Source organism: Podarcis pityusensis (genome assembly GCF_964106645.2).
Source record: "Podarcis pityusensis genome assembly, chromosome: 5".
In the NCBI taxonomy this organism is placed as follows: Eukaryota; Metazoa; Chordata; class Lepidosauria; order Squamata; family Lacertidae; genus Podarcis; species Podarcis pityusensis.
The window spans coordinates 35,707,674-35,734,462 of NC_138032.1; the positions used below are offsets into that span (position 1 = coordinate 35,707,674).

General features: G+C 43.5%; 2 protein-coding genes across 9 annotated transcripts in view; one reads left to right on the forward strand and one right to left on the reverse strand.

Annotated features, from left to right (window-relative positions):
- Positions 1–9,287, forward strand: part of FARP2 (FERM, ARH/RhoGEF and pleckstrin domain protein 2) — a 63,189-nt gene extending 53,902 nt beyond the window's left edge. For 2 of the 7 annotated variants that reach the window (XM_081006600.1, XM_081006601.1), the window contains exons 22-27: positions 169–251; positions 761–879; positions 1,548–1,711; positions 5,065–5,172; positions 6,161–6,312; positions 7,584–9,287. In XM_081006600.1, coding sequence (XP_080862726.1) covers positions 169–251; positions 761–879; positions 1,548–1,711; positions 5,065–5,172; positions 6,161–6,312; positions 7,584–7,674 — 717 coding nt within the window. In that variant the 3' untranslated portion in view covers positions 7,675–9,287. Of the gene's footprint in view, positions 1–168; positions 252–760; positions 880–1,547; positions 1,712–2,271; positions 2,412–5,064; positions 5,173–6,160; positions 6,313–7,583 lie in introns of those variants that run through there. The other 5 variants (XR_013986695.1, XM_081006602.1, XM_081006603.1 and 2 more) reach the window with 5 other exon arrangements.
- Positions 9,288–10,050: 763 nt separating this feature from the next.
- On the reverse strand, positions 10,051–26,126 carry STK25 (serine/threonine kinase 25). Of its 2 annotated transcripts, XM_081006622.1 has the most exons (12): positions 25,946–26,126; positions 24,922–25,033; positions 20,162–20,392; positions 18,924–18,980; positions 18,386–18,494; positions 17,423–17,580; positions 16,002–16,187; positions 15,609–15,754; positions 14,958–15,072; positions 13,939–14,010; positions 12,433–12,569; positions 10,051–11,741 (listed from the first exon to the last, which is right to left on the reverse strand). In XM_081006622.1, the coding sequence occupies exons 2-12, from the start codon at positions 24,949–24,951 to the stop codon at positions 11,702–11,704; spliced, it is 1,281 nt and encodes a 426-aa protein (XP_080862748.1). In that variant the 5' UTR covers positions 24,952–25,033; positions 25,946–26,126; the 3' UTR covers positions 10,051–11,701. The 2 variants fall into 2 exon arrangements, with proteins under 2 accessions (XP_080862748.1, XP_080862749.1); XM_081006623.1 differs by lacking the exons at positions 24,922–25,033; positions 25,946–26,126 and adding an exon at positions 22,585–22,875.
- Positions 26,127–26,789: the final 663 nt, after the last annotated feature.

Consider the following 26,789-nt stretch of genomic DNA (forward strand, 5'->3'; position numbering starts at 1 on the left):
CAGCTTGCTGAAATGACAGTGCAATTGTAGGTGATAGTTTTCCCATTAGAAACAAAGTAGAAACGAAATACTGTTAATGTAGCTAGTTGCTGTTGTCACACCATTTATTTTAGTGTAGATGTGTGTGCTGTTGCTCACTGAGTGATGAAGAAATTTCCTTTGTTGTAGGTGGAAGAGAGCGAAAACGAATGGTCTGTCCCTCACTGCTTTACCATTTATTCAGCTCAAAAAACCATAGTAGTGGCAGCAAGGTAAGGATTTTCTCAGTGCTCAATTGTGAAAAAGAGTGTTAAAGCACTGGTAAAATAGGCATCTTTCAGTGTGTGTATATGCCACTATACCCCAGGCTACGCAATGTGAGAGACCACACTCTCCCTGAGTCATTATGCAGTCATCTGTTGAGGCAAAACCTGATTTCCCCATGGAGTAGTGCTCCAAGCTTACATTAAAGTGCAATAGTATGTTGCTTCCTCTCATCTTTATGAGACTTCAGATTTCAGGAGGAATAGAAAAAGATTCAAACTGTGTTGTGGTTTTATCAAACCTGAATTTGTGTGGAATTTAAAATTGTTGAGGCAAGCTTCTGCAGTTGCCAGAATGGTAACATAGACTGCAAATTTTGTTATTTCAGTGGGAATTTATGGAAACATGAAATTGCTCTAAGTATGGGTCAAGCAGTGCTTTTCTTGAACCATAAATCACAAACAGCAGCCGAGCTCTGAAAACGTGCTTAGCCATCATTCCTGTCTCTATTTTTCAGCACTCGTCTGGAAATGGGGAAGTGGATGGAAGATCTAAATATGGCAATTGAAATGGCCAAGAAATTCACTGAGAAATCAGAGATGTTTCTAGAAAACTCAGTGTGCAATCGTTCTAACAGTGAGTAGCTTTCATGTCACTTGTGATTAGTGATTCTTGGTTAGTTGTGTGCTCTTCAGGCTTCTGAGATGGAAAATGGTATAGATTACGCAGCCTTCAGTCTTTTTCACTAAGTAACATTCCATACCCTCTCCGATGCTCCAGATATTTCAGGCTTGGCAAATAAGAACTTCCAGCTGTTCAAGCAATAATAATGAAGTTTATAGTGTGTAATCTTTCCTTACCACCCTCTTACACAGGAAAGTATTCATTCTTTTAAACCACAGTTCACTTACCAATCTGTGGAAGTCATTGAAGTAATATCCTGTGTACTCCTGAATGTCTCCTTATCTATGGATCCGCCCCACCACTGGCCACTGAAACACACGGTGGCATTCCTCAGGTGGAAATTATATATTTCCTAGGAATCCTTCTAGGAAGCTTCTGAGCAAACTTTTCAATATTTTCCCTATATAACAGAATGTGACTTTTTCCTATGCAATAACTTTGATGTGTCCTAACCTTCAAGCTATCGATTATGAAGGCCATGGATATCAGAAGGAGAGTAACCCATGCATGCCAATTCCTTTTGTGAGGGGAAGATGCTATTATACGTCAGCAATCCTTGCTGCTATCACTACCCCTGTGCCCTCAGCCTGTTAAATGTTTGCTCCCTTCTCCCCCCTCAGGATCCTCAGATGAGGTATCTGTAGAACAGGAGTCCGAAGAGGACATACATTCTTCTCGTAGCTCCCTGGACAGGCAGAGCCACCACCGTGCCAATACTACTATGCATGTATGCTGGTACCGCAACACCAGTGTCTCCATGACAGATCACAGTGTGGCCGTCGAGGTACCCAGCAGCAGAGCACATATCACTATCACTTTCACTTACCACTCTGTCTGTCTTGGTTGCTGGTTTCTCTGCACTGTATACATGTGTGCGGTTTTAACACCCCCTTCATTTCGTTCAGTAACTTCAGTGGTCTTGTGTGAGAGAGCAAATGAATGAATAACCACAAGACGTCTGAAGATGTTCTTTGTATGTGTGACTGCATGTTTCCATCATGTTCTCAACAAGGGTGTGCTTTGGAGAAGAAAGAAGATAAAAAGGGGGGCTTTGATATATCAACAGCTGCCATTCACACTAAAAAGCTAATGAAAGAAATCAGCTTTGGGATTATGAAACCAAAAGTTTGTGATCTTGCCCACTGAGAACCCTGTTTTAGGTAAATTTGTTAAATCTTTCTGACTTCTCCCCAAAGCACCATGGCCCCTTGCACTGCGGATCTTAGGACTTTTTTACTTTTTTCATACTATTTCTTTTAACAGACCTTTTCGTGTACTGCCCTTTCTTGTTCTAAATCACCTTTTTCTTTCTTTTTCTCTTTGCCCTGCACCCTTTCTGCTCAGTTTTCTGCTCTCTTGCTGTTTCTCCAGAGCTTCCTCCTCGCTATTTGCTGGGCCAGACTCAGCGGCCCAACACAATCACCCACGTTTGCTGGTACCGGAACCAGAGTCTATCCCTGTCTGATTATTTGTGTATGATTCAGGTAAAGCTGCTTCACTCACTCTCAGTATTGATAGGATCTATGAAGACGGTCATTTTCTACTTGTACCATCTCGTTATAGCTCTCTTAAACACTGTTCTAATGTGCAGAAACAAGGATCTAAAATATTGGAATGAGTGGTAAGACATCCTTTAAGTCTCTTGCAGAAATCAGCCAAATTAATCCCTTTACAGTGGTGCCTCGCAAGACGAAATTAATTGGTTCCGCAAGTTTTTTCTTCTTGCGAGTTTTTCGTCTTGCGAAGCACGGTTTCCCATAGGAATGCATTGAAAATCAATTAATGCGTTCCTAGGGAAACCGCTTGCCAGGCTGGCGGTGCGGAGAAGGGCTTTTCTCCCCTCCGCAAGCCTTCAGGACAGGTACGGGAACAGAGGGGAAGGCGCGCAGCGCTTTCCCTCTGTTCCCGGGGCTTGCGTGGGAGGAGGGTTTTTCCTCCGCACCGCCAACATTCAGAACAGCATTCTGAATGTTGGCGGTGGGAAGGAAAACCCTCCTCCCACCCCAAGTCTTCAGGAAAGCCATCCGAAGCTGGGCGGCGGGAGGAGGCGTTCCTCCCCCCCCGCCCGGCATCGGAGCTTCGTTCCGATGCCGGGCGGGGGGAGGAGGCGTTCCCCCCCCCCGCCCGGCATCGGAGCTTCGTTCCGATGCCGGGCGGGGGGAGGAGGCGTTCCCCCCCCCCGCCCGGCATCGGAGCTTCGTTCCGATGCCGGGCGGGGGGAGGAGGCGTTCCACCCCCCCGCCCGGCATCGGAGCTTCGTTCCGATGCCGGGCGGGGGGAGGAGGCGTTCCACCCCCCCGCCCGGCATCGGAGCTTTGTTCCGATGCCGGGCGGGGGGAGGAGGCGTCCCCCCCCGCCCTGCATCGGAACTTCGTTCCGATGCCGGGCGGGGGGAGGAGGTCCGAGGACAGTGGGGAAGACGCGATGCGCTTCCCCGCTGTCCCGGAGATTTCCCTATGGGCTGTCGTCTTGCGAAGCAAGCCCATAGGGAAATTCGTTTTGCGAAGCGCCTCCAAAACGGAAAACCCTTTCGTCTAGCGGGTTTTCCGTCTTGCGAGGCGTTCGTCTTGCGGGGTACCACTGTATTAAGAAGAACCCTGGATACACATTCCATTGTTTTGATGCATTTCATTTATCCTGTAGATTAGATCACAGCAAGTTAGGTTCCTTCTCCCTCCAGTGGGGCTTACTCTTCACTTTACCAGCATGTTAACTTAAAAGTGGCATTGCTGCCATGTGCTCTGCAGGGCTTTTTACTGTGTGCTTTCCCTCAACATTTTCTGTCTTCTAGTTGTATTGTCTCCTTAACTAAGAATGCAAGCTCTGTGTGTTGCTTACTGGTTCTTAGCATGTTGTAGAGGACAAAAAACGGGTCTTAAATTCGCAGTTAACATAGCACGGACATGAATCAGTTGCATCCATAATTGTTCTACCCTTTCAGAGGAGGAAATGCAGTACGCAGAGTTATCACTGTGAAAAAGGGGTGTGTGCACAAATGGACATTACATTAGTAGCTGGCATACCTGAGAGAAGACACCTTGATGCAGGATGCCCTTCAGAAGTTGCTAGACACCAACTCCCCTCAGCCGCAGCCACTTTGACCAATGGTGAGGGGTGATGGGAGTTGTAGTCCAACATCATCTGGAGGGCACATTGGGTTCACCTGCCCTAGAGCCTTTTTGGTATGATCAGGAAAAGCCTGACTCAAACAACCTTTAGTGGAAACAGTGAAATATCCTATCTGGACTGAGTGGATCTGAATGGGGAGTAGGTAGCTCTCCCATAGAGCAGGAGTTCCTAAACTGCAGTCTGTGGACTACCTGTGGTCCATGAGGTTTTTGCAGGTGTTCCACAGCATGGCTGTATTAAACAGACATTCTATGGAATGCAAATTGTAATACAATAAAATAGAATATAATAAATAAAAGCAAGAAAAATGCAATTAAAAACCATACAGCATCTAGCACGGCACAATCCAGTTACTACAAGTGGAAAAACCAGTTAAGTGGTTTTCAAGTTTTGGAGCCACTGCTACAAACTGAATAAAAAAATAATGCTGTCTCACTTCCCACCTCCTTAAAAACCTGGGGGGTCAAATGCTAAAAAAAGTAATAAATAAAAGGACTGTTGGGGCAATTGGGGTGTTTTTGCTGGTCTGCCAGTAAAATAAATATAGCATACACAATGCTTGACAAGCACTCCAGTGTTGTAGTTTCAGAGCAAAGAATCCCAAATAATTTGTTGGGGGGGGTTGTAATTTTGAATGGCTCCAAATTACACAACCATGGAGTTGGGTGGTGGCTTTATATTGCTCGGTCATTAACTTCATCACAGGAAATAGCCAATAAATGTCTGTGTTACACACCCATGCTCCAATATTGGAAAAATATGGAACTTTTCTAACTGCACTTGGCAAATTATATCACCACCATAAAAAGGTAACTTGTATACTTCTTGCACAAAATATCTAATCATACAAAAAGGCTCTGAAGCAGTCTTTCTCAAATTCAGTCATCCTCTAGAAAAAGTTATTTATTTTTTGAATCTGCAATGCAAATTTAACGGCAGGTTTTTGTTGAGCGATTGTGGAGAATGACTACTAGTCACTTACACTATATTTTCCTCTCTTCCATGTAGAACCAGCTGTCAGGATACCTATTGAGGAAATTCAAAAACAGTAACGGCTGGCAGAAGCTGTGGGTTGTTTTTACAAACTTCTGTTTGTTCTTCTACAAGACGCACCAGGTAAGATGGATGTGGCACAACTTCAAGATGGTGCTAGGCATACATAGGAATGAGATGCAATATGCCTTGTGAATCCATTCTTAAAGGCTTTCTTCATTCTTTGGTACATTTTGTGAGCGTTGCCGCTGTCAGCAACGAGTTGAATGCTCCAGCGCAGCTTCAGCCAGTAGTCATTGGCATATCTTTCTGGCAATTCACTAGGCATTGCCAGATGACAGTAAACTAAAATTGTAATTGATTGTAATATGAATAGCATGTCTGGTGCTCTTTAAAAGCACCTAGTTGGATAAAATTGCAGAGAGGGTTCCCAGTTATGGCTTTAGTTAGGCTCTCCAGCTGGCATACAGTACCTAGAACTTGGGAGAGCTAGTTCTCTCTGTCTGGTATATTTGTGCTGGCTGGGAACTGAGGGTTTTTGTTTTTACTTGTAACTTTATGTATTAACTCAGTGGTACATGGTGGGTTTTAGTACAGGCAGTGAACATTTTGTGCAGGGGTTCCATTCCTGACCCCTGCGTCTATTGGCAGAGCGCACATAAGCCTGCTCTGCCTCCATTCTGCTCTCTTCCGGGTCCGAAAGTACCGTATTTTTCGCTCTATAAGACGCACCAGACCACAAGATGCGCCTAGTTTTTGGAGGAGGAAAACAAGAAAAAAAATATTCTGAATCTCAGAAGCCAGAACAGCAAGAGGGATTGCTGCGCAGTGAAAGCAGCAATCCCTCTTGCTGTTCTGGCTTCTGGGATAGCTGCGCAGCCTGCATTCACTCCATAAGACGCACACACATTTCCCCTTACTTTTTAGGAGGGGAAAAGTGAGTCTTATAGAGCAAAAAATACGGTACCTGTGTGTCAGTGTTCAAGTGGCAATTGGGCGCCTGCAGAATGGTTGCTGCCTGTATTTTATTTGTAAACTGCCCTGAAAACGGTGGTTGAAGAGTGGAATGGACACCTGTTAAATAAATAATAAAACTTGGCTGTTTTTTCAGGATGATTATCCATTGGCCAGTTTACCACTTCTTGGTTACACTGTCAGCACACCCGTAGAGGCCGATGGCATTCAGAAGGATTATGTCTTCAAACTGCAGTTCAAGTCCCATGTATATTTCTTCAGGGCTGAGAGCAAGTACACCTTTGAGAGGTAAGTGTGCTTCCTAGACATAATTTGCAAAACGCATTCGTTACTCCCAGTTACCATTCTGACAAATGTTCTCTACTAACTCTCCTGGTAATGAGTTGAGGAAGCTGCTGGAATTTCACACAGAAGTCATACTTTCTGTGGCCTTGCCTATATTAATGAATGAGATAACTTTTGGTGGGTTCTGCTAACTTCAAAATCTGTCAGTGAAAGAACTCTGTGCAAAAGTAGCTCAGATTAAAGTTGTACATATATGGAAGTTTGCACATCACCTGAGAAATGCTCTATCTCTCTCAACCCACCCGGAGCAGGTGGTAGAGAAGTGAAGGCCTAAAACTATATATATGTAAAAGCATCCCCCCCAAGGCCTTTCCCCCCATTTTTCCAGTAAGGGGAGGACTATTTACCGCATTAGGAAATTGCAATTCCTCTATATTGTAAATATGTACAACTCAAATCCATTTCTGTTTGGATAAAGAGATATTCTGGCTGTGTTCACACATACCATATGGTTTAGTGGAATGAGCCTGAGTGAAGCCTTGGTTTAGCAGTTCTTACTGATAAAAGTTGATGGCTGAGAGGTTGTATGTGGTTGCAGGCATTGTGCACTGCAATCAGTGATGGGACCTGTCTAGGCTTTACAATTAAAGATTCTTTAGGAAGATGTGCTTAATGTCCCAAACTTGATGGTCCTTCTCCATAAAGATAAAGATAAAGATTGTTGTATCCATAAAGATACAACAATCACTAATGAAAAGCACCACCGACTCTACTGAGTCTTCACCATCTGGGCTGGGTGAGACAGTAAAACTACTCATTAGCAGCAGGAAAACCAGGAGGAATTTTTTTAAAAATTAAAATTTACCTTGGGGAGACCCTTCCTTTTGAGTTTCTGTGCTCTTCATAAAAGTGATCTGGTGTGCATATTACTCATCTAGGCAGTGGAAAAGAGGGGCATTAACTGCCAGTCCTCTTCCTTGTGGGATAGGACTCCCTTCTATAACTCTCCCTTTGCACTATCGTAACAAACCTAGCATAATTGTACAGACCTCTGTTCAAATTATCAGGTGACTGTTGGGATACTGTGGCTCCTTCTTTACAGTAAGTTAACTTTTAAGCATTAGGTTGAGTGTTAATCTTACTAAAATCCTCAGCAAAATGGAAAGCGAAATATTAATATTCCTACTAAAAACTATTATGTAGCACATGCAAAGAATGACAGTGAGTAGGTAACGAACTAGGGCCATGACAGTTGACTTTTTTTCTCTTGTCAGGTGGATGGAAGTAATAAAGAGAGCCACAAGTTCTCCAGGGAGATCCAGCCTCTGCCTTCCTAAAGATGAAAAGGAAAAGAACACAAACTGATAGAAGCAGAGCTGGGTCTCTGTTGTAAGTTAATTATTTGCAGTATGGGGGAAAGGAGCCTGAGCATGATAGTAGTAAAAGGAACCCATCTGCTCCCTCCTGTGGCCAAGTTAGCTGCCTCGTGGAAGACGGTGAATTTTGCTTAGTGTAGAAAGCTCTCTCATCCAAAGGGACGGCAAAGACTCTCAGTTCATGAAAAAAATGTGGCTGCTGGATTTACATGACTTGCTTCTTTTGTTGGGGTTTGGCCAATGTTAGTTCTCTGGCTTTCAAGTGGTTTTCTATTACTTGTTAATGCTCAGTCTCAACTAAATAATCTGTGTGCAACTTGTTCTTTCAGCCTACCAGCCATACATGCCTCACACGCTACAAGCAATGTTCACATTAATGTTAAGATGGAATTTCTCCTCACAGTAGAGCAGAGTGCTTCAGAAAATTGCCAGGAAGCAACTTCACCCTTGTTACTTTCTCAGTGCAAACAAAGTTGAAAGGATTGTTTTTATTTGGGTAGTGGGCATGAGAAAAGAGGATTCCACAGTCAGTTTGAAGGGGTAGGAAAGTATACAGAAGATACTGAAGTATGCAAAGATGAGGATAGCGGACCTGTTAGTGTGTCTGTACCGCTGCAGATAATGTTCTGAGTTCTCTTTCTGTTCTGGGCTTGAGAGTGGTGCTTGTTATGTTTTGGCTAAGTTCTTTTAAAAGTTATAAATATGCATACAGAGAGTTGGAAAGGAAAGGCAGCTTCAGCAATAATCAGTCCGTTTTTATTACCTCAGCCAAAACATCTATTGTAACAGATGTCCAATAAGCACGCATGTGCAGCAGTAATAAAAGCCTAGTATTGTTTGGGGGTAACTAACTATGGAAGGGTTTATTCCTTCATTAATGACACACCTCTACTTCTTAGTTCCTTTAACAGTGACAGGCCAGGGTGGGGGGAATACTCAGGGACTTAGCATGAGAACTGGTGCAGACATATATTTAAAAGTGCATATTCAGGAATTAAGGCAGATCAGTTGAAACAAGTACTGCACAATGGCAAGATAATTGAAATCCCCCTTTTTCTCTATAGTGCTATTGTCCTGAGATCATGGAGGCAGAGCCTACGCGTTTTATTTTTTAAGTTCATATACTTCTTTCATGGGACAGATAAGGTTTATCACGTTACCCTTGGATAGTAGTAGAATGTAGTCTGCTGGTTTGAAGGCGGTCTTGTCATGTTATACTGTGTTGAGCAACAATGTGGTGATGGGTAGTGTGCTTTAGAAGAAACTGAGGTAAAAAAAATATTTATATATTGAACACTGCATTTTGAAGTATGGGCAATTAAAGGAGGGGCAGGACATGGGAAAAATACAGATGTCTTTATTACTCCTCATATTGACCCTTAAAACTATGTAGGTCAGTCTTTTATGTAGAAGGTTGGGGTTGGTTTCCCACTTAGAGGGCAAAGGGAAGGTTTGTTACTTTTTTTGTTTGACATTGTCATTTATAAGGAAGCTACAAAGTGCTAAATATTCTTCTCTACTATTATGGCCATTCAATATACATTAATGTATTTTTTTATTTATTAGTGTCTGTTTTTGGAAATAAACTATTGTAGATCTCTAGATGGCTCACAAGCAGTTTGTCATAATCTAATTTTTATTCCGTTCAGAATTTTCAATATAAAAAGGATTCCCATCTCAGCAGTGCCCACATTCTCATTTCAAATGCATAGTTTTCCCTATTTTATTAACTTAAGACCTCTAGTGAGCTGTGGCTAGCCTACAACTGAATCCTGATCAAGGTTTAACCAAAATTGTCCACAACAAAAAACACAACTGAGAGTTGAAGGGGTCCTTGTGGGCAATCTGTTTCAAGCCCTTGCTTGTCGTAAGAAATCCTACAGTCTTCACAACAGATGGCTGTACAGCATCTGCTAGAAGAGCTCCAGGGAAGGGAGAGTCTACCACACCCCTAGGTAAATAATTTTACTGTTGAATTGCTGTTATGTTCAAGATGTTTCAGCTAATGCTCAACTGAAAGCTCCCCTCGGATGAAATTTAGTCCTGTCCTTTGGGGCACCAAATTACAGTTCATTTTCCTTCCGTGCAGGTATCTTCTCCAGGTTAAACATACCCAGTTTTTTCAGTCTTGGCTCCCCAACCCCCACCACCAAAAAAACTCTGATTTATCTTAGTGCAGTGCCTAAAACTCCCCCAACCAGTGTGTGGATAGATGCACTCTAGCAAAACAACCCTGGCCCTTCAGTAGCACAACTGAAATCCCACACTGCATTAGATCAGACGGAAAATAGTCCTTACTCCCCTGGAGTAACTCCAGTCCAGCTTTGGAGTTTCTAGCAATGCATAAATAACCATATAGTCAGCATTTACTTGACAAGTTAGTTTTATTGAAAGTGGCAGATCCCTCTCACTGCTCATTTGAAAAACTAAGACATTGTTGTTTTGAATACTAGAGACACTGTGAGAGCTTTTCTGGTGATTTATTGTGAGTTAAATGCAAGGTACCTTTTATGAACAGCACAAAGTAGCAGCTTCACAGCTTCCTGTTTTCCTTTCTACATCATTCCCATATGTTTCGTAAGCAGTCCTGGAGGATAATGGTAAAGGAAAATGGATTCTTCATATTCCTGCCCATGTTCTCAACTCAGCTATCCATGAGCAAAACTGAGAATGCAGCAACTGCAGCTCTGAAGACACGGTTCTAGCATAAAGTATGAATACCAAGAAAAGAGCATTTCCATTACTTTCCCCCTAACATTACTTGCAAGGGTATGTAGAATAGGCAATTCCACCTCCACCCCTGAACTCTATCAAAATAATAGATCCATACCACTGTCAGTGACTAAATGGTTTTACACATTTAGGAAGTGACTCTTTTCAATATGACTACTGTCAATTTGTGTGACTACTTTAGACCTTCATTTCTTGAAGAGGAAGAACTAGTTGGAAGTCTGAAATACTTCTGGTATTTATAGGCTACTACTCAGCCACAACCAGAGATAATGGCCATAAATAAATTGGGCAGAAGTACTGTTCAGGTCCACAACAGAATGAACAGTTCAGAAGAGACAGGATAAGTTTTAGAAACATCACCTAGAACTTCCTCCAGCTGTTGGCACCACACATGTTATTTAAATTTAACTGAATTGCTGTCACATTTCAGAGAACAGCAAACTTCCATGAAGTTTGAAGACATATACCACAATCCTTTTACACTGTAGGTGTAGTTAAGCATTTAGCTTCTCTCCCTCTTTAGCAAGTGCATAATACCCTTGATAAACTATTTGAATTGGATATGAATGTATCCATGATACTGAGTGTTCACACTCAAGATAGTAAGTAGCAGCAAAAGGCCTTGATTGAGTAGGAGCACATCTTTTCCAAGCTGCTGCTGGTGAAACATGGGCTAAGTGCAGAATGCAAGCAGCAGTCAAACCTACCTCACAAAAGGAGCAAGTAGACAGACAGGAGAAGGAGAAGGCAAGCTTCACCTGTCTCAGCAACTGTTAGGCCAATCTTCTTGTTCTAATAGTTGAGAAACTCTAAAGCAAAAATCTTGTTGAGTAGCACCAGCATATGCCCACCTAACTGGGTAGTGATAATCCCTCCTTGCTGATGAACAATGTTCACACATACCTCTTGCCAAAGCAGGGAGCTACACAGTCCCACCTTTTCCCTTTTGGAATGTGTTTATCTGAATTTCCATTTTCCAGCAGTCAGGATTTTGCTTTGAAACAAGGTCTGACCTGAGAGAAATTGGGATATAATTAAAAACCTCCATGAAGTACACTGTAGAAATTACCCTCCTAGGGCTCTGCAAAGTAGTCCATGTTCATTTGTGTTGTAAATCCCATCCAGGGTGGTCATGAAACACACACAAAGGCTCTGAAATGTCTGGGAATCCATAGCACAATGTTAACATCCAACAGCAGATGGCGATGGATTCAATATGCAGTTCTTATGGAGCTGGGGTGGGAAAAGTCACCCTCCTTTCAATGAGTAACAAAGATGATGCCTCAGCGTGCTGAAGTCAGGTGGTTCCTGCTGTGTGAGAACCTGAGGGAGAGAGAACGAACAACGGATATGCATTAGGCTTATTCATAGTAAATTCTTGCTGTCAGCCTCACACCAACTTTCTTCAAATTCAAGCATAAACAAGGAATAGCAACCCTGTCAAAAACTCATCTGTCCTAATTTAACAGGCAGGTGATGCAGATGTTTGCCCCAGGCCACGTGCTAACAAATTAATAGGCCCAGAATAACTGTATTTTGAGGGTTAAGTTTTCATTGTACAGGCAACCCTCAATTTGCGTAGGGGTTGTGTTCCAGGTCATGGCATGAGATGGTGGAGCATGCATAAGCCCGGCCCTTTTTCCAGTCACTTCTGGGTCGCTGTCTTACACACATCAATTGGATGCATGTAAATCAGTCGTTGGCTGTATTATGTTTCTGTAGATGTAACCTACCCTGGGACCTTATGGTGAAGGACAGTAGCAAAATACAATTGTTAATAATAATTTAGATTTCATCATTCCACACAACCACCAATCAAAGCACCAGAATGCTAGACAGTTGCCTAGGGCAGAGTATGTGGTCCTAAGCAAACAGCTATATCTTGGGCCCAAACTAAGAACAGCAGCACTAGAAAAAGGTGTACAGGGGCAAGGTGTAGGATTGGCTTCTCTTACTCATTCTAGCCCATATCCTCACCAAAAATAGTCACATTAACAACACTCAGAACTTTTACCTTTGCACTCGCTCTACCATGTGTGCAATTAGTTTGTCAGAGATTCCTGGACAAGACTCCTCAGCTAAGCTAAAGGCATTCTCCAGTTCCTCCATGGCTCCCACGTTGCCTCCAGTGTGCTTGTGCTTGTCTTTGAGCTGCCAAGACATTAGAAAGCTCTAAGTAGCAGCACAAAATCCTTAATGCCAATTTTCATGGGAGGCGAAAACATTTGCTGTATAAAGAAGTACAATAGGCATCTCTAGAATATGGGCCAGTTCCACAGCCCCGAAGGCCGTAGTAGTACAGGGGTGGAGAACCTCTTTCATGCCAAGGGCTGAATTCAAACTTTGGAGGCTGCATTCCATAGGTGGGAGGGGCCTGAGGCAGAAATGGGGAATAAACAGGAATAACATCTCACACAAACAGCCTTTCCCCTATCGGAGCATAGGTCTGATTCCCCAAAACACATACAACCACCCATCACAGAAATCTTTTAGACAAGGCTGAGCGGACACACAAAGTTGCAACTTAGCTCCTGTAGGAGGGAAACTCAGAAAGGTCTCTATTGATGCCTAAGACAGTTTCAATTAACATGCTATTGCTGATGGCTGCTAATGGTGCCAAATTTAAACAGTACCTTGAACAAGCAGAATACAGAATTAATCAGCTGCAGCAACAGCAATGTTGCCTAGCTGTAAAAATTGCCTAAAGCTATAGTAAGTGACAAACTCAAGTGACACATAATGATTCGGAGCTGGACGAGGCTCACTGGAGCGGGCCACTGCTGTAATAACTAAGCACACTAGATATCAGGAAATTTGCACCCTGTTCCTAAAGCCATATATATGGAACTAAATCTCCCCAACAGCCTTGTGGCTGTTGGCAAGAGTATGCAATCAACCACCCAGCACTATACTGCACCCAGTTGCTTCACTCACTATGTGATGCCCAGTGTCCCTGGGAAGCTTGCAACTCCAGCTAAACAACACATTGCTTTCTTAATACATGCAGCTACATAATTGCTGACCCAATTTTACCAAATTTAGACCAGAAAGCCAGAGGACAACTCTATCCATTGTGGATATAGCAAGGTGTGCATGTTTTGCACTCGTGTCCTTCTTTAGAGTACTCTGGCCCTGTGCACATATTACTTCCTATCTGATCCCTACTCACTGTACCATATATTGTTCTCTTATACTACCTAACATGTGTCTGGTTCAATAACTCTCCCCTTCATCAGCTGTGCAAATTAAGTGGCTTTGAGCTGTCCTCACAGATCCTGGCTCATAATCCAGGGATCAACCTCTTTTGCAGAGTTCAAGCTGCCTCCCACATCATAAGGATGCAGAACAGGGCAAAAGATTACCGGTACTTCTAATAATCACCATACAAGTGTGAAAGGTCTCATTTCTTACCATCACTTGGTTGTCAGCTCCTACTCATTATTCTAACCCAACATCCTCAGAGAAACACTTCATATGTTACAGATAATAATTGGGGGAAATTCAGACCCTGCCACCTCACCTCTCCGAAGACAGGACGTACAAGAGTAGAGAGACACTGAGACCGTGGTTGCCGCTTGATAGGCTCAGCAGGCTAACAGGAGGAGGGAGAAGAAGGATGCTATTGAATATGACTCTGAACAGTTCTTTCAACCTGTCTATGAAAATGCTTTGCTTTGACAAGCGACATAAATCTACCGTCACGAGCAGGAGCAGTAAAAAACAAAGTAGATATAGCATCCGTTAAGAATCTTCCAGTTTGTGCTGCAGCTACTACATGGACCCTAGGAGAAGCCTAAGGCAGATAAATGGCACAGGCAGGAGTAGCAACCTGTATGCAAAGAGTATGGTGTTACACCATTTTGCAGCAGCAACTAACAGCAGGTTTACTATTTGTAGCAAACTTCCTTTATCAGGGATGGGCCAAATTTGGCCTGCTACAGGTCCCAATGTGTCTTAACAATGCCATTTTCCTCAAACCATGCCCAGCTGCCCCATGCCTGACATCAGATGTGACTTCAGGTGTGGGGCAGGTAGAGGCACAGCTTGGGTGGGGAACTCAATCACACAGCCAATCTCTACAGAAAGCAGCTTTGCCAACCGTATTTCTCGCAATTTCCCTATACTTGGCACTTGGCAGCTGGCAAAGCTTTGTGCGTTACAGTTCCCAAGCACCTAGAAACCAGCTGGTTACTGGGTGGTTAGGAAGCACTGCACAAGGAACTTGGATAGGTAGGAGGGACAACTCATCTGTCAATCGGGTGGGGACAGATAATGATCTGGTCCACCAGTCCAAAAAGTTTCCCAAACCTCACCTCCATTCTAGCTCCACTGCATTAAATGGAATCTTCCATAAGTTAACAAAAAACCAGAGCAGAACAGGCAGACTCCAAAATCTAAAGCATGATATGTTCTGCTCTGACAGTATCAGGGTTAATGGGAGAAACACTACAATTCCCGCACAATGGCTGCTCGGTCCCTCAGAGTGACCACTGCTGGCTCAGGGCTCTGCTCCCCAGCGGTAATGGACACCACACTGACCTTTTGGGACCCATGATGAGACATCCCTTTGTGCAGCTTGTTCAAGGAATTGGGACGAATGGTTGGTGGGAAAGTCCAGATTGGCCCTTGATCTCTTTCATCTGCATCTCCGTCACTAGAAACAAGAGGGGTGAGAGTGCATTTCATTCAAAGAACACTGGGTAGAGGCGTGCCAAGATTTGCAGGGGCAGGGCTTCCCCAACGGCAGGCTTTTCCAGCTTAATCTTACTTAAACGCAAACTCAGTGTTTGCATTTTCCAACCATTATCAAGGGGCTAGAATGTACTTGGTACCAATAGATACCAAACTCATAGCCCAGAACTGGGTATTCATATATTCCATGTCACCATGCAATTATTTAAAGACTGGAAGCAGCCAGCATGACAAATCGTACGTTGCTTTTTGTGCCCGTCTGTACTTCTCAACAAGCTACATAAAATCTTACTGGTCCACCTTACAGGCTTTATCGGTACAAATACAAAATCTGCAGAAACTTTTCTCAGTGACAACTGAGCAATCACACCCTGATTATTCGGGTGCAGAGAAAGGGGAAGAAATGAAAGATTTTCAAAGTAGGACAAATGTCTCAGAGGTTCAAAAAATATTAAGCAGGTTATAAATGTTTTTAAAATAAAATGGAAACATACATACATGTCAGAGTCATCTGAGCTTGAATCCTCACCATGCCCCTCTGACTTCCAGCGTTTGTACCGGTCAATGAGCTCCATGAGAAATGATGTTTTCTTGGTGTAACGTGTGATAAACTTGTGCTTTAGCAATTCCTTTGCAGTGGGTCTCTGCACAAATACAAGAGACAAGGTGTATTAGCTGGCAGGGACCAGACCATAAAGGTGGACAGCTACCACTGCCACTTTCCAAGGAGTCTTTTAAATTTGAACAGGACTAAGGCCTACTCTGCACATTCCTATGGGTGGGCTCATTTCCAAGGACAAGCATTTCAGAGCTCTGCTACCTAGCAGCTGCCAGGTTTTCTGACCTGACACTCAGGCTCTGCTTATGAGAAGAGGCTGGAGCAACACTTACAAATCTGGGGTCCTTGTTAAGGCAGGCTTCCACAAATTCCTTAAAGGGCTTACTGTGGTGTCCCTCCAGCGTCGGGGGGTTATTCTTGGGAATCAGGAAGAGAACTCTCATAGGATGCAGGTCAGAGTTTGGAGGCTCTCCCTTTGCCAGTTCAATAGCAGTAATTCCAAGGGACCAAATATCTGCCTGGAAGGAAAATGAGAACGATCTCTGAACACTCAGTGTTACCATGGCACAGAGAAGCCAACACTCATTGACTTGAGCTCTGATGCTGATTCACAGGAAAAGGGGACTCCTCCAGAGACTCAAATCATTCACTTTTCTCCCATAATTACCCGACTTCTGTATGTGATTGAGTGAGTGACAACTTGTGTGCTTATCATGTGGGTGTCTCCTTGATCCATATGTCTAAAATGAAACGGCATCTAAGGTAAAGTTATTTCTGGTTGACACAGATTTAGAAGTTCTTGAATAGGTGTGTCTGAGCAAAACATTTTTACTAAGCCTACGATTTACAAGATAATCCAGAAGGTCAGACTGCTGTAGGTTGGACAGCAATAAGACATGGAGAGTAAACATGTATTTAAAATATGTTTTTTTATCTTTTATTAAGCAGTCCTATAATTAAGCTAACTATCTCTTAGATTTGAAATCTTGTAAAGTGCAAGAAGTTTTTTGTGCTCTTCATTTTCTAATACAAAGGTGGCTGCCTTTACAGGGTGTGCAGTTAACCTCTGATCACAACTTGTGAATAGCAAGCATTTAAATTATATAAATTATGTTTACGTAGGGAATTATGATAATACCAGTTGAAGTAAAACAGTTTCTTTGTTTCTATGTCACTGTGTATTATATTGTTGTAACCTGTCCTGGGATCTTGTGGTGAAAGGCAGGTACGAAGTCTTAAAGAAATACATATTACTGACTGTTTAAATACAGCTTTAAACCTAATGGATTGCACCATAGTTCTGGGTATTTTTCACTGTCAAAGCAGGGTGCATTTCTAATCATGAATTGGACTTTTAGGATGGGCTCCAACTAACACATTCTCTTAGCGCAAGGATTCCTGATTGCACGACAGCACTTTCCCACCTCTCCTCCCCCCACGCGCACCCAGTGCCCTCCCCAAATCTAATACAGAAGGTTAGGAGAACCCATTGAACAGATTTCTTTAAAGTTGTGCAGATGTGTGCATAAACTTACATGCACCCCTAGAAAGCATATCCTTCACTAGAAAACTGAAGGGGGCACTAAGTGGCCAATGATGTGTATAGCAAGACTCAGAAGCACATGCAAACTTTACCCACCTATATGCACCTTTCTTTCTAACGTAGGCAGAACACAGGATAAGGCAAATTAACATGCATTCGAAATGATGAGCTAGGGTTCTAGTAGGCTTTCACCTGCTCCTCTCAGCTCACCTTGAAGTCATAGGCTGACTGCTTGATGACTTCAGGTGCCATCCAAAAAGGAGTCCCAACAAAGGTATTCCTCTTGATTTGGGTATCTGTTAGTTGGCCAGCCACTCCAAAGTCAGCTAGTTTCACATCGCCTTGCTCTGAAAGTAGCACGTTAGCAGCTGTTCATAGAAAAAAATAATAATAAAGGCAGCTGAATCAAAGGGGAATACAATAAATTATCTTGCAGTAAGAAATGATGCCTTTCTGAAGCCCCGGCAAACATGTTTTGTGTTAATTCCTGGTTTAGTACAGGGGAAGATAGTAACGGTGCCTTAGCAACTGCACAAAGGAAGGCAGAACATCCCGAAAACTGGCTCGATCCTCCCTGCTACTGCTAAGCCCAATCCCTTATGGCTTTGCAAATAGGGCAAAAGGGTTATATTCTCACCCTGTATGAACTACCAAAGCTTGTTTAACCCCTACCTTGTTCTCAGTTCTTAGCCCACTCTCCTGCTTTACGTCCCTTTTCTATATCTTAATGGTACAGCCACTCCTCAAGAAGTCCACCCTTTATAGCCAAGCTACTGGAGAAAGTAGTGGCAGAGCAGCTGCAGGCAGTCCTGGAGGATACCTACTATCTAGACCATAGGTGGGGAACCTGTAGCCCTCTGCATACGGAAGTGTAATTCCCATCATCTGTTCTGCACCTGAGACCCTTCTCAGTCTGAGTTCAGGCCTGGCTATAGAACTAAATCCGCCTTAGTGGTCCCGATCGTCTTTAGACTATTCTGATAAGTGCACAAATTACTGCCAGAATTCATACTTATTGATTTAAGGAATGATCACAGAAATGCAAATGGGGGGGGGGGGTAATTCTAACATAGACACCTGAGATTGTCGGTGAAAGCAAGTATGTGTGGTTTCAATTGCCTCATAAGAGAACTGATAGAAAAAAACCAAAGACGCATATTTTGCAAGCCTGACCTTTGATGTCTCTGTGGATTTTCCTCTCAGAGTGAAGATAGTCCAAACCCTTTAGAATTTCTCGGAGAATGGTGGCAATGTAGGTCTCCTCCAAAGGTCCAGGCTTGAGCTACAGGAGAAGTGTAGGAATGACGGTTAAGGAGTGAGGTACATTTAATACATTCAAACCGAAGTCCCTCAGTCTTCCATGCGTAACAAACTTTAACTCAGATGAACAACCATTTGCATGGAGATCAGAGAAAAAGAGAGAAAAGAAGAATGCAGTTATGCACACATGAACTTGTACATGAACTAAAGCAGGATCAGATAGCACCTCCAAGGTGGGCTCTGATTACTGATTAAGTATTGAGCTGTTCATTCATAACCACTTGGCACAAATGTATTTTTTTGAATGCAATGGGGAGTCTACCGGGTGTGGCAGTTCTGAATGTGGATTTGAAATGGTACTTCATGAAACCAATGTGGAATTACTTTTAATTCGATGTTCCAGGCTGAATCTTGTTAAGGTATCTGAACTGAATGACAAAAAGGTACTCACTAGATCCAGTGCTGAGCCACCTCCCAAGTACTCCATGATTATCCAAAGCTTGGTGCCCTGTAAATTAGACAAGGTGTTGTGTGAAAGCAGTGACAGTCATTTCAATATTAAGGCCACTCTGGGTTTTGCCTTAAAAACAGCGGAAGAAACACATCAGCCCTGTATTCCTCATTCAGTTCTCGCATGTCACAATGAGACCTGAAGTGCTCGGTAGCATCATAGTCCACATTATCTAGACATATCTAATACTATTTTTTGTTATTCTCAGAGTTGAATTACATGAGTAATCAGAAGCTATAGCTTTTGGTGGACTGTTCCATTTCAGCCTGTAGATTGTTGTGGTGAAAGGACATCTCTAAATCCTTTTCTATATAATAATTAATAATAATAATAATAATAATAATAATAATAATAAATAATACCCTGAGAAGAGTGGCAGGTCAGGGTGAATGGTTCTGGCCCAGCTTTCTCCATTACACTGCTACTTACGTGTTGTAAAAAGTTGAGTGGGAAAGAATTCAAATGTGATCAATGACAACTAGTCATGACAGATATATTCTACCCTCCAGTATCAGAGAAAGTATGCCTCAGAACCAGTTGCTCGGGAACAGGAGAGTGCTATTACACTTGTGTCCTGCTTGCAGGGTTCCCATAAAAATCTGGCTGGCATTGTGAGAACAGAATGCTGGACTTGATGGGCCATTGGTCTGATCCAGTAGGACACTTATGTCCCAACTGCAAAACTAGCAAGTATTGAGATTGCCCAGTGTTGTAGTTTGCTTCTTTATCTTGCTAATAGCTGATTATCATGACACTCTGGCATCCTCAAACTCATGACAACACTAATAAAGAGTCTGCAACTCATAAGCAGTGAAGGGGTTCTCTCTTTAATTCTTGCCGTTTGAATTTTACTTAGATTAGTCAAATTTCTAAGTCACTAAATACATGCCAGTTGTAAGAATTTTTAGTTAAACATTTCTGATTGCACCAAGGAGAGAAGCCTCCAAAAATGAAGTCCTCTTACCATGTTCACTCCTCCACACCCACTGCCACACTAATGTCCCAGCCACAAGACTCACTGAGAACACTTTATGGTGGGGGGCGGGGGGGGGAGAGAAATGGATTCAGTGGGTGAACTAAACCAATTTCCCTTGTTTAAGTACACAAATTGCAGTCTAGTTTGCTAGTAGCTGTCCCACGAGCACTGTGATGCAGCTTGCCCTGGTAGCTTCAGTTACCTTCAAGTAGGAACCGTAATAGCGGGTGATGTAGGGACTGTCACACTGACTGAGCACCGTTATCTCCTGCTGGATGTCTTCAATCTCATCCTCTGCCTCCTCTAGGTCAATTATCTTGATAGCTACCACTTCCTTGGTACGGTTGTCAATTCCTTTGTACACTTCCCCAAATGAGCCTTTACCGATCCTCTCCAGCTTTGTGAACAGTTCCTCTGGATCAACCCGAGAGTGCTGAGTCAGTAGGAATAAATGGGGTGATGGGTGAAGAGAAGAAGAGAGAGCTAGTCAAAAAAATAATCTGTAGCACTTTATGTTAACCTGCCCTGGGACCTTAGGGTTAAAGGTGGGTAATACATAAACTATCATCATAAATAGCAGGGATTTAATGATTCATCTGCTAGAGCCATTCTATCATCTAGCATAAGGCTCACTTCTTATTATAAAGTCAACAGGAGCTCAGCCCAAAACTGTATGTATGATGTGGAGATAGATAAATTTCGCTCTTTTTGCCATATTAGGACAACTGAGGATCACCAAATAAAATAAAAGTTACTGTATAAACATTTACGACAGTGAAAACTGATAACTTCCTCACACAATACATCGTTAACTTATGGCATTCACTAACACAAGGCTTTGTGATCGCCACTAGCTCTGATGGCTTTAAAAGAGTAGATTAGTTAATGGAGGATAAAACTATGAACTAAAGTAATAGCTGGACAGAACCTTCATGTTCATGGGGCAATGTGTCTCCCAATGCCAGTTACTAGGAAGTGGTGACAACAGAATATGGATAGTCCCTTCAGCACTTGCTTGTGGGCTTCCTGAAAGCTGCTGCTTGACCACTTCTTGTATAGGATTCCAGGCTTGGTGGTCTGGTTGTTTAATCTGACTGAGCAGGGTTTTTCTTCATTCTTAAACTCATTCCATCATGAAAGAAGTCCTAGTGAGTTCATTAGAAGTTGCTCCTAGTAGACTTGCTTAGAACTGCTGCCCTAGTGTACCTGACAGGCTAACACCAAAGCCATGCCTTTCCCAGCATGACACAAGGGTTATTCATGATAGAAGTACCCTAAAGGCTTATCATCTGCACCTCTGTGTATGTGCAGCAAGTTGGTCCCATGTTCAGTATACCTCCAACCTGTCTGAATTCTGACTTTCTGAGCGGAAAAAAGTATTTAGTAGGGATGTTAGGATTCTGGAAAAGCCCAGAATTCAGTAGCAAATTTGCAATTCCACCTATATCAGAATTGAACTGGAATATAATTAAGATCTGCTGAAATCTGATGGGTTTCCACTGTGGTACCAACAAGACGTTAGGAATTTAGTAGGCCTCACCCCCCACCACACACATATTTATATCATTCTTGCACTATGAACCTGAGCCTTAAAGTGACCTGAAGCTTTTGCAACCACTGAAATACAGTCAGCTTCCAGCATCTGAAATGTCAAAGACAGGTACTGGAAACTAGACAGTCATTTAGATATACAATCCAGCGCTATCAAACTATTACAGAGTATGCCTGTCCATCTGTATCTAGTGCGTCAAAGGGATCCAAGAATGAATCATGAACCAGGAAGAGCCTGCTTCAAATACTGCCTAATCCACACACTCAGCTAGGTAACCTTAAGCAAGCTAGTATCTCTCTGCAATGTGGAGATAACACTGAACCACATTACCATGGTTCCTGTTAGGGTTAGAAAACACTAAACAGAAGAGCTAAAAATAACTTAGCATTCATAACATCTAGAGGAGTAGCTGTGTTAGCCTGCTATAGCAAAAAGGACACAAGTTCTGCACAACCTAAATGTCTCATAAATTTCTTATGGCATAAGTGTGGAAGTGATCTGATGAAGTGGACTCCAGCCCACAAAAGCTTATACCATCATAAATTTGTTAGGGTTACCTGATATGGGATGACAGCAGCAGAGATACCAGAAAGTTGGTAAGAGGATTTCATTTCCAAAACATATACACAAAGCTGCCCCATCACAAAGGCAATGAGAGTGAGCCACAATCAATCTGAGAAGCCTCACCCCACAATGACAGTTAAGAAGGGTTGCTACTTCTCCAGGGTTTGCCTCAGACACCACAAGAATACTAGAAAAGTTGGGGAGAGGCTTTAATGTCATGCCCACCCCAGCACCTATCTTCTCTGCCCTATAACCAAGATAAGCTCTAGTAAACGGTGCTTAGGAGTACCTTTGACGGAAAAAAATAATGTAATTACGCCAAAGATGAAAACTAGCTTATACCAGTGTAACTTTTTTTCAGTGCAGAATTGCTTTTTGAAGCACGGATTACAAGCTGTCCCTGTTAATGGATTTTCCACACTGTGTGTGTGTGTGTGTGTGCGTGCATGTGCTGCTTAAGGAAGAAATAGTACACTCGCTTATAAATCTGTCATCGAAAAGGACCACACCTGTTTCAGTTCCCCTTCTTCCCAAGATTTCAATCTGAGGCAAAGGCAACAGCCTCTTATCTTTAGTAATTAAACTGATAAGATGCCATTAAGAAACCTTTGGACCAGGTACGAGAGATAAACAACCTCTCCTACTCAAGGACGGCAGTTACCCGCTCAAAGTATGAGCAGGCCTCATGCTTTGAGTTCAGCCCCACTCTAATAGGGTTCTCAGTCAACAGAACAGAAGAGGGCAACCAAACATCCTCCTGTCTCCATAGCAACACCCAAACAGCACAGGCCTCTGAAAGAATGCCTGCTGGCAATTTAGTGAAGTGAAATGTGAGCAACAGGGGGGCAGGAGAGAGCTAGAGCACAAGAGACTGAGAGGAAATAAACCATACTTCCTCAACCTTCCAGTTATCTTGGACTACAACTGGTCAGGCTGGGATTGATGGCAGTTGTAGTACAAAACATCTGCAGAGCACCAGCTTGGGGAAGGCTGAAGTAAGCCAACATCTCATGAGCTAGAGAAAAGACGTCAGAGAAGGAATCCTAGGAAATTGTTATGATCTGTTATGAAAAACAACAGGCAAATAAAGACTCATCAAATAGGTCACTTATGAGGATGCAGCACGATGCAGCCAAGCCAACAAATTGGATGAATCACCCAAAGAATGTATCCTGATCACAGAATAATAGAAACAAGAACCTTGAAAAATTATGCCTTCAGTAGTGACCTCAATGGTCCTTCTTGCCTGTCTGTCAGGTCTTGACACTGCTCAGCTGCTTTTCCTCAAATATACTCCTTGGCTACTGACCTCTCATCGTTGCCATGTACAGTGGTACCTTGGTTTACGAACTTAATCCGTTCCAGAAGTCTGTTCTTAAACCAAAGTGTGCTTTCCCATAGGAGCAAGGGACTCAATTTACAAATGGAACACACTCAACAGGAAGCGAAACATCTTCTTATTCCAAGGCAAAGTTCACAAACCAAAACACCTACTTCCGGGTTTGCAGTGTTCTTAATCCAAGTTGTTCATAAACTAAGCTGTTCTTAAACCAAGATACCACTGTAACAAACACTGGACCCAGGTAGAACAATATGTTCCATTTTAAAAATGACCAAATGTGCTTCAAGAGAACAAGTCATTATGCAAATGTTTAGGAGCACAGAGCGCTGCCTTATACAGTCTCAAGGGCAATTCCTCTTTCCAAGCCTAGCCTCTCAGTCAGGCCCTTTAATCTCCATCAACTCTCTTTCTACTCTAGGTTTGGCTCATCTGCCTGCTTTTCCTGAGTTGGATTACTGCTCCAAGCCCCTCCTCCCCACCCTCTTCTTTGCTGGGTTTGTTCTGTCACCTTTTGTCTCCAGGCCTTTCCACCACTCTTGCCTTCTATTCCTCTCTCCTTCTCTCTCTCAGCAGCTACAGCCATTCACTCCATTCACACCACTAACTCCTCCTAGATGCAGCTGAGCAGAAGGATCTTGGTACTGGCTCCATAATCCTGCTATCTGTGTTTGGCCTGCCCTCCACTCTGGTGCAGAGGAAGGCAGAATATGTTTCACCAGATCCTGAAGTTAGGTGATGTAATCATAGGGAGAAGTCAAGAAAAATCCTGTTCCCTTCCTTCAGCTTCAAAAGATTTCCAGGGCTACCAAGCCAGAAAGACCAGATATGCAACGGAAACGAAGATTTTAAGAATACTAAGTGTGGTGCCTTATACTAAATTCTACACTTCGGCACAATCAGCAAATTGTGCTGCTGCACCAAATAGCAAAAAAGAGGCAACGTCTGAAAGTGGTACTGTTATTTTGTTTTTTACAAAACAGTATACAGTAATAACCTTAACATATCCTTTTGGCTACATGGAAAACTGTTCAGAAAATAAAATTCACAGTATCATTTGGAGGCATTGCCTTTCTATTGATTCATTTTGATATCAGTAAAACTGACAAATCATTCAACACTACAGTGACCTTAGATGCCTTCCCTTTAGTCAATTTCTCATATAGTATGGTAGCTTTTTCATGGGGAGTATGCTTTAGTTTAATTTAGGGTTCATCCACACTTCCGTTTGCCCTACGGCTTTCCTCTGGGAAAACCGGCATTTTAGCAGTGAATCAGAACAAATGGCAATTGGGTTTTCTGTGGATTGCCATTTGTTCTGATTTAGTGCTAAATTGTGGGTTTTCCAGAAACAAATGGTGGGGCAAAGGCAAAACCTCTTGCACCCGTGCCTAAAAAGGAAGAGACAGGCGGAAATTACTTGGACCCATGCATTCTAGGTACTGATCAAGTGGGAGTGTAGACAAGCCCTAAGTTTATTCAAAAAGAGCCTCCAGTTCTCACTTACCTGGTTGGCAAATTCCCTCAGGTGGGCCATGGCTGAAGATCAGCACAACACCCATTCACCAATCTTCTTACACAGTAATTAAAAACGTGCTCTCTTCTACGGGTCACTTAAACTATTTAAAAAAACAAAAACAAAAATGCAACCAGTTATTATTGTAAAGCCCCTGTGAAATGACTCCACTGCACCATAAATGCCAAATAATAGTTTCCACAGGCAGCCCTACCCTCTTCGAGATAGAGAGACTTGGCCTACTTATATCATGGACAACACATTAGGTGCCACAGGTAACCTGGGCCCAGTTACTCCACTCCCTCGCTTTCTTCTCTTATTGCCTAGCCTACTTCACAGGGTTGTTGTGAGGATGAGGTGGGTAAGCCCATATCCAGGTTTCTCACCCTGAGCTCTTTGGAGGGAAGGTGGGATAAACACACCATCACCCTATTTTATGAACGCACACTTAACAGGTGGCCAAAACTGATTTTACAGTTTCTAGAGCAACTTAGCCACTGGGAGTAAAGCCCAAGCGAAGGAGTTTACTGCTCAGCGTGACCAAGCCCCTTAAGAGAGCAAAACCTAAACAGATTACACCAACCAATCCCTCCGGAGCACGAGAGGTCGTCCACCTCTATCTCCATGCAGAATAACTTTATAGCAAGCGCGACGCAGGCTGCAACTCCCAAGGCAACCCCTCCCCGTCTTCCCCGACCGTAAAAAGGGTGGGGTGCGGGGGGAGTCTCTTTCCTACGAATTTATGAATGGTCTTGCAAAGGCTCGAGAGCCGAATCCTGACTCAGTGGCTTGTGGGTTTGCAGGTCCGGCCCGGCCTTAAGGTGTGCGTCCAATAGGAGGTTCCCGGGGGGTGGGCAGGCTGCCCCCTCCCCTGCTGCCCCCGGGCACAGCAGCTCCACCCAACCTCCAGACACAACTGTCATGGCAACGGCTGCCGCCGCCAGCATTGCTCCGAGCAGCCCTGGCTCCCTCCCCGCAGAACAGCAGCCCCGCTCCGGTGTCCTCCGCGCCTCACCTGCGCCCCGAGGGTCCGTCCCGCCCCGCTGACCCATCGCGGCTCCGCGCGCAACCACCTCGGGATACTCAAATCGGTTACAGCAACTGCAGGAGAGGCAGGGAGGAGGGCGCCAACAGCCATGCGCAGGAATCTTCCCTCGCCGCCTCGGCTGCTGGGAGGGGTAGTTTTTGCAGCCCCGTCTCACAACGGAGTGGCCGAGCCAGGGACTGTCTTAACCAGCATGCACTCGGAGAAGGCGGGGCAAGCAGCCGGGAAAGCGAGGGCTTGCGGGAAAGGGAGTTTGTTCAGCTTTGCTGTGAACATTCCTACGGTCTGCGCGCTCCCGGCTCTTTTTCCTCCTGCCTTCTGCTCGCGGGGGTTGAATCGTGCAGCTTTCGCCTAAAGCAAAATGTCACACGACGATCCCTTAGCCGAGGCTTTTTGCTTTGTGCGGTGATTCCCTTGGCTCCCTCAACTCCGTTACCTACCATGGATCAGCTGTGAATCTACAGCATTTCGTCGATTCTGCCCCATTCGTCCTTACAAATGCTGACTTGCATCTCAAGCAAACATTTCTGACAGAGATCCTGGAAGTCCCTGACGGGCCTAGAATAGGGAAAAACCTGTTGTTTCCTTTGACAATCATAAGGCAGTTCATAACTGGTAGAACAGTTGCCTATGTTATCATATTGATTTGGCACGTGTTTTTAGTACTTATGTGTGTTTTAAAATTGCTTTTGTTCTAGTAAGCAGTATGTAAATAAATTTTGTTAAATATTTTTTTTTAAAAAACCTAACAGCTGTTTCGAGTCCTCACTTCCAAGGTAAGAGCTAATTCTCCCACATAACTCTTGGGCAGAAC

Bases quoted from the DNA above. Each gene is read 5' to 3' on its own strand.
- STK25 (XM_081006622.1), bottom strand. From the start codon at position 24,951: ATGGCCCACCTGAGGGAATTTGCCAACCAG. The intron at 15,073-15,608 runs GTATGTATGTTT...TCTTGTTTCTAG, and splicing joins AGCTCAGATGACTCTGACAT to TGACGGAGATGCAGATGAAA. The intron at 12,570-13,938 runs GTGAGGTGGCAG...ATGTCTTGGCAG, and splicing joins TACGTCCTGTCTTCGGAGAG to CTCAAAGACAAGCACAAGCA.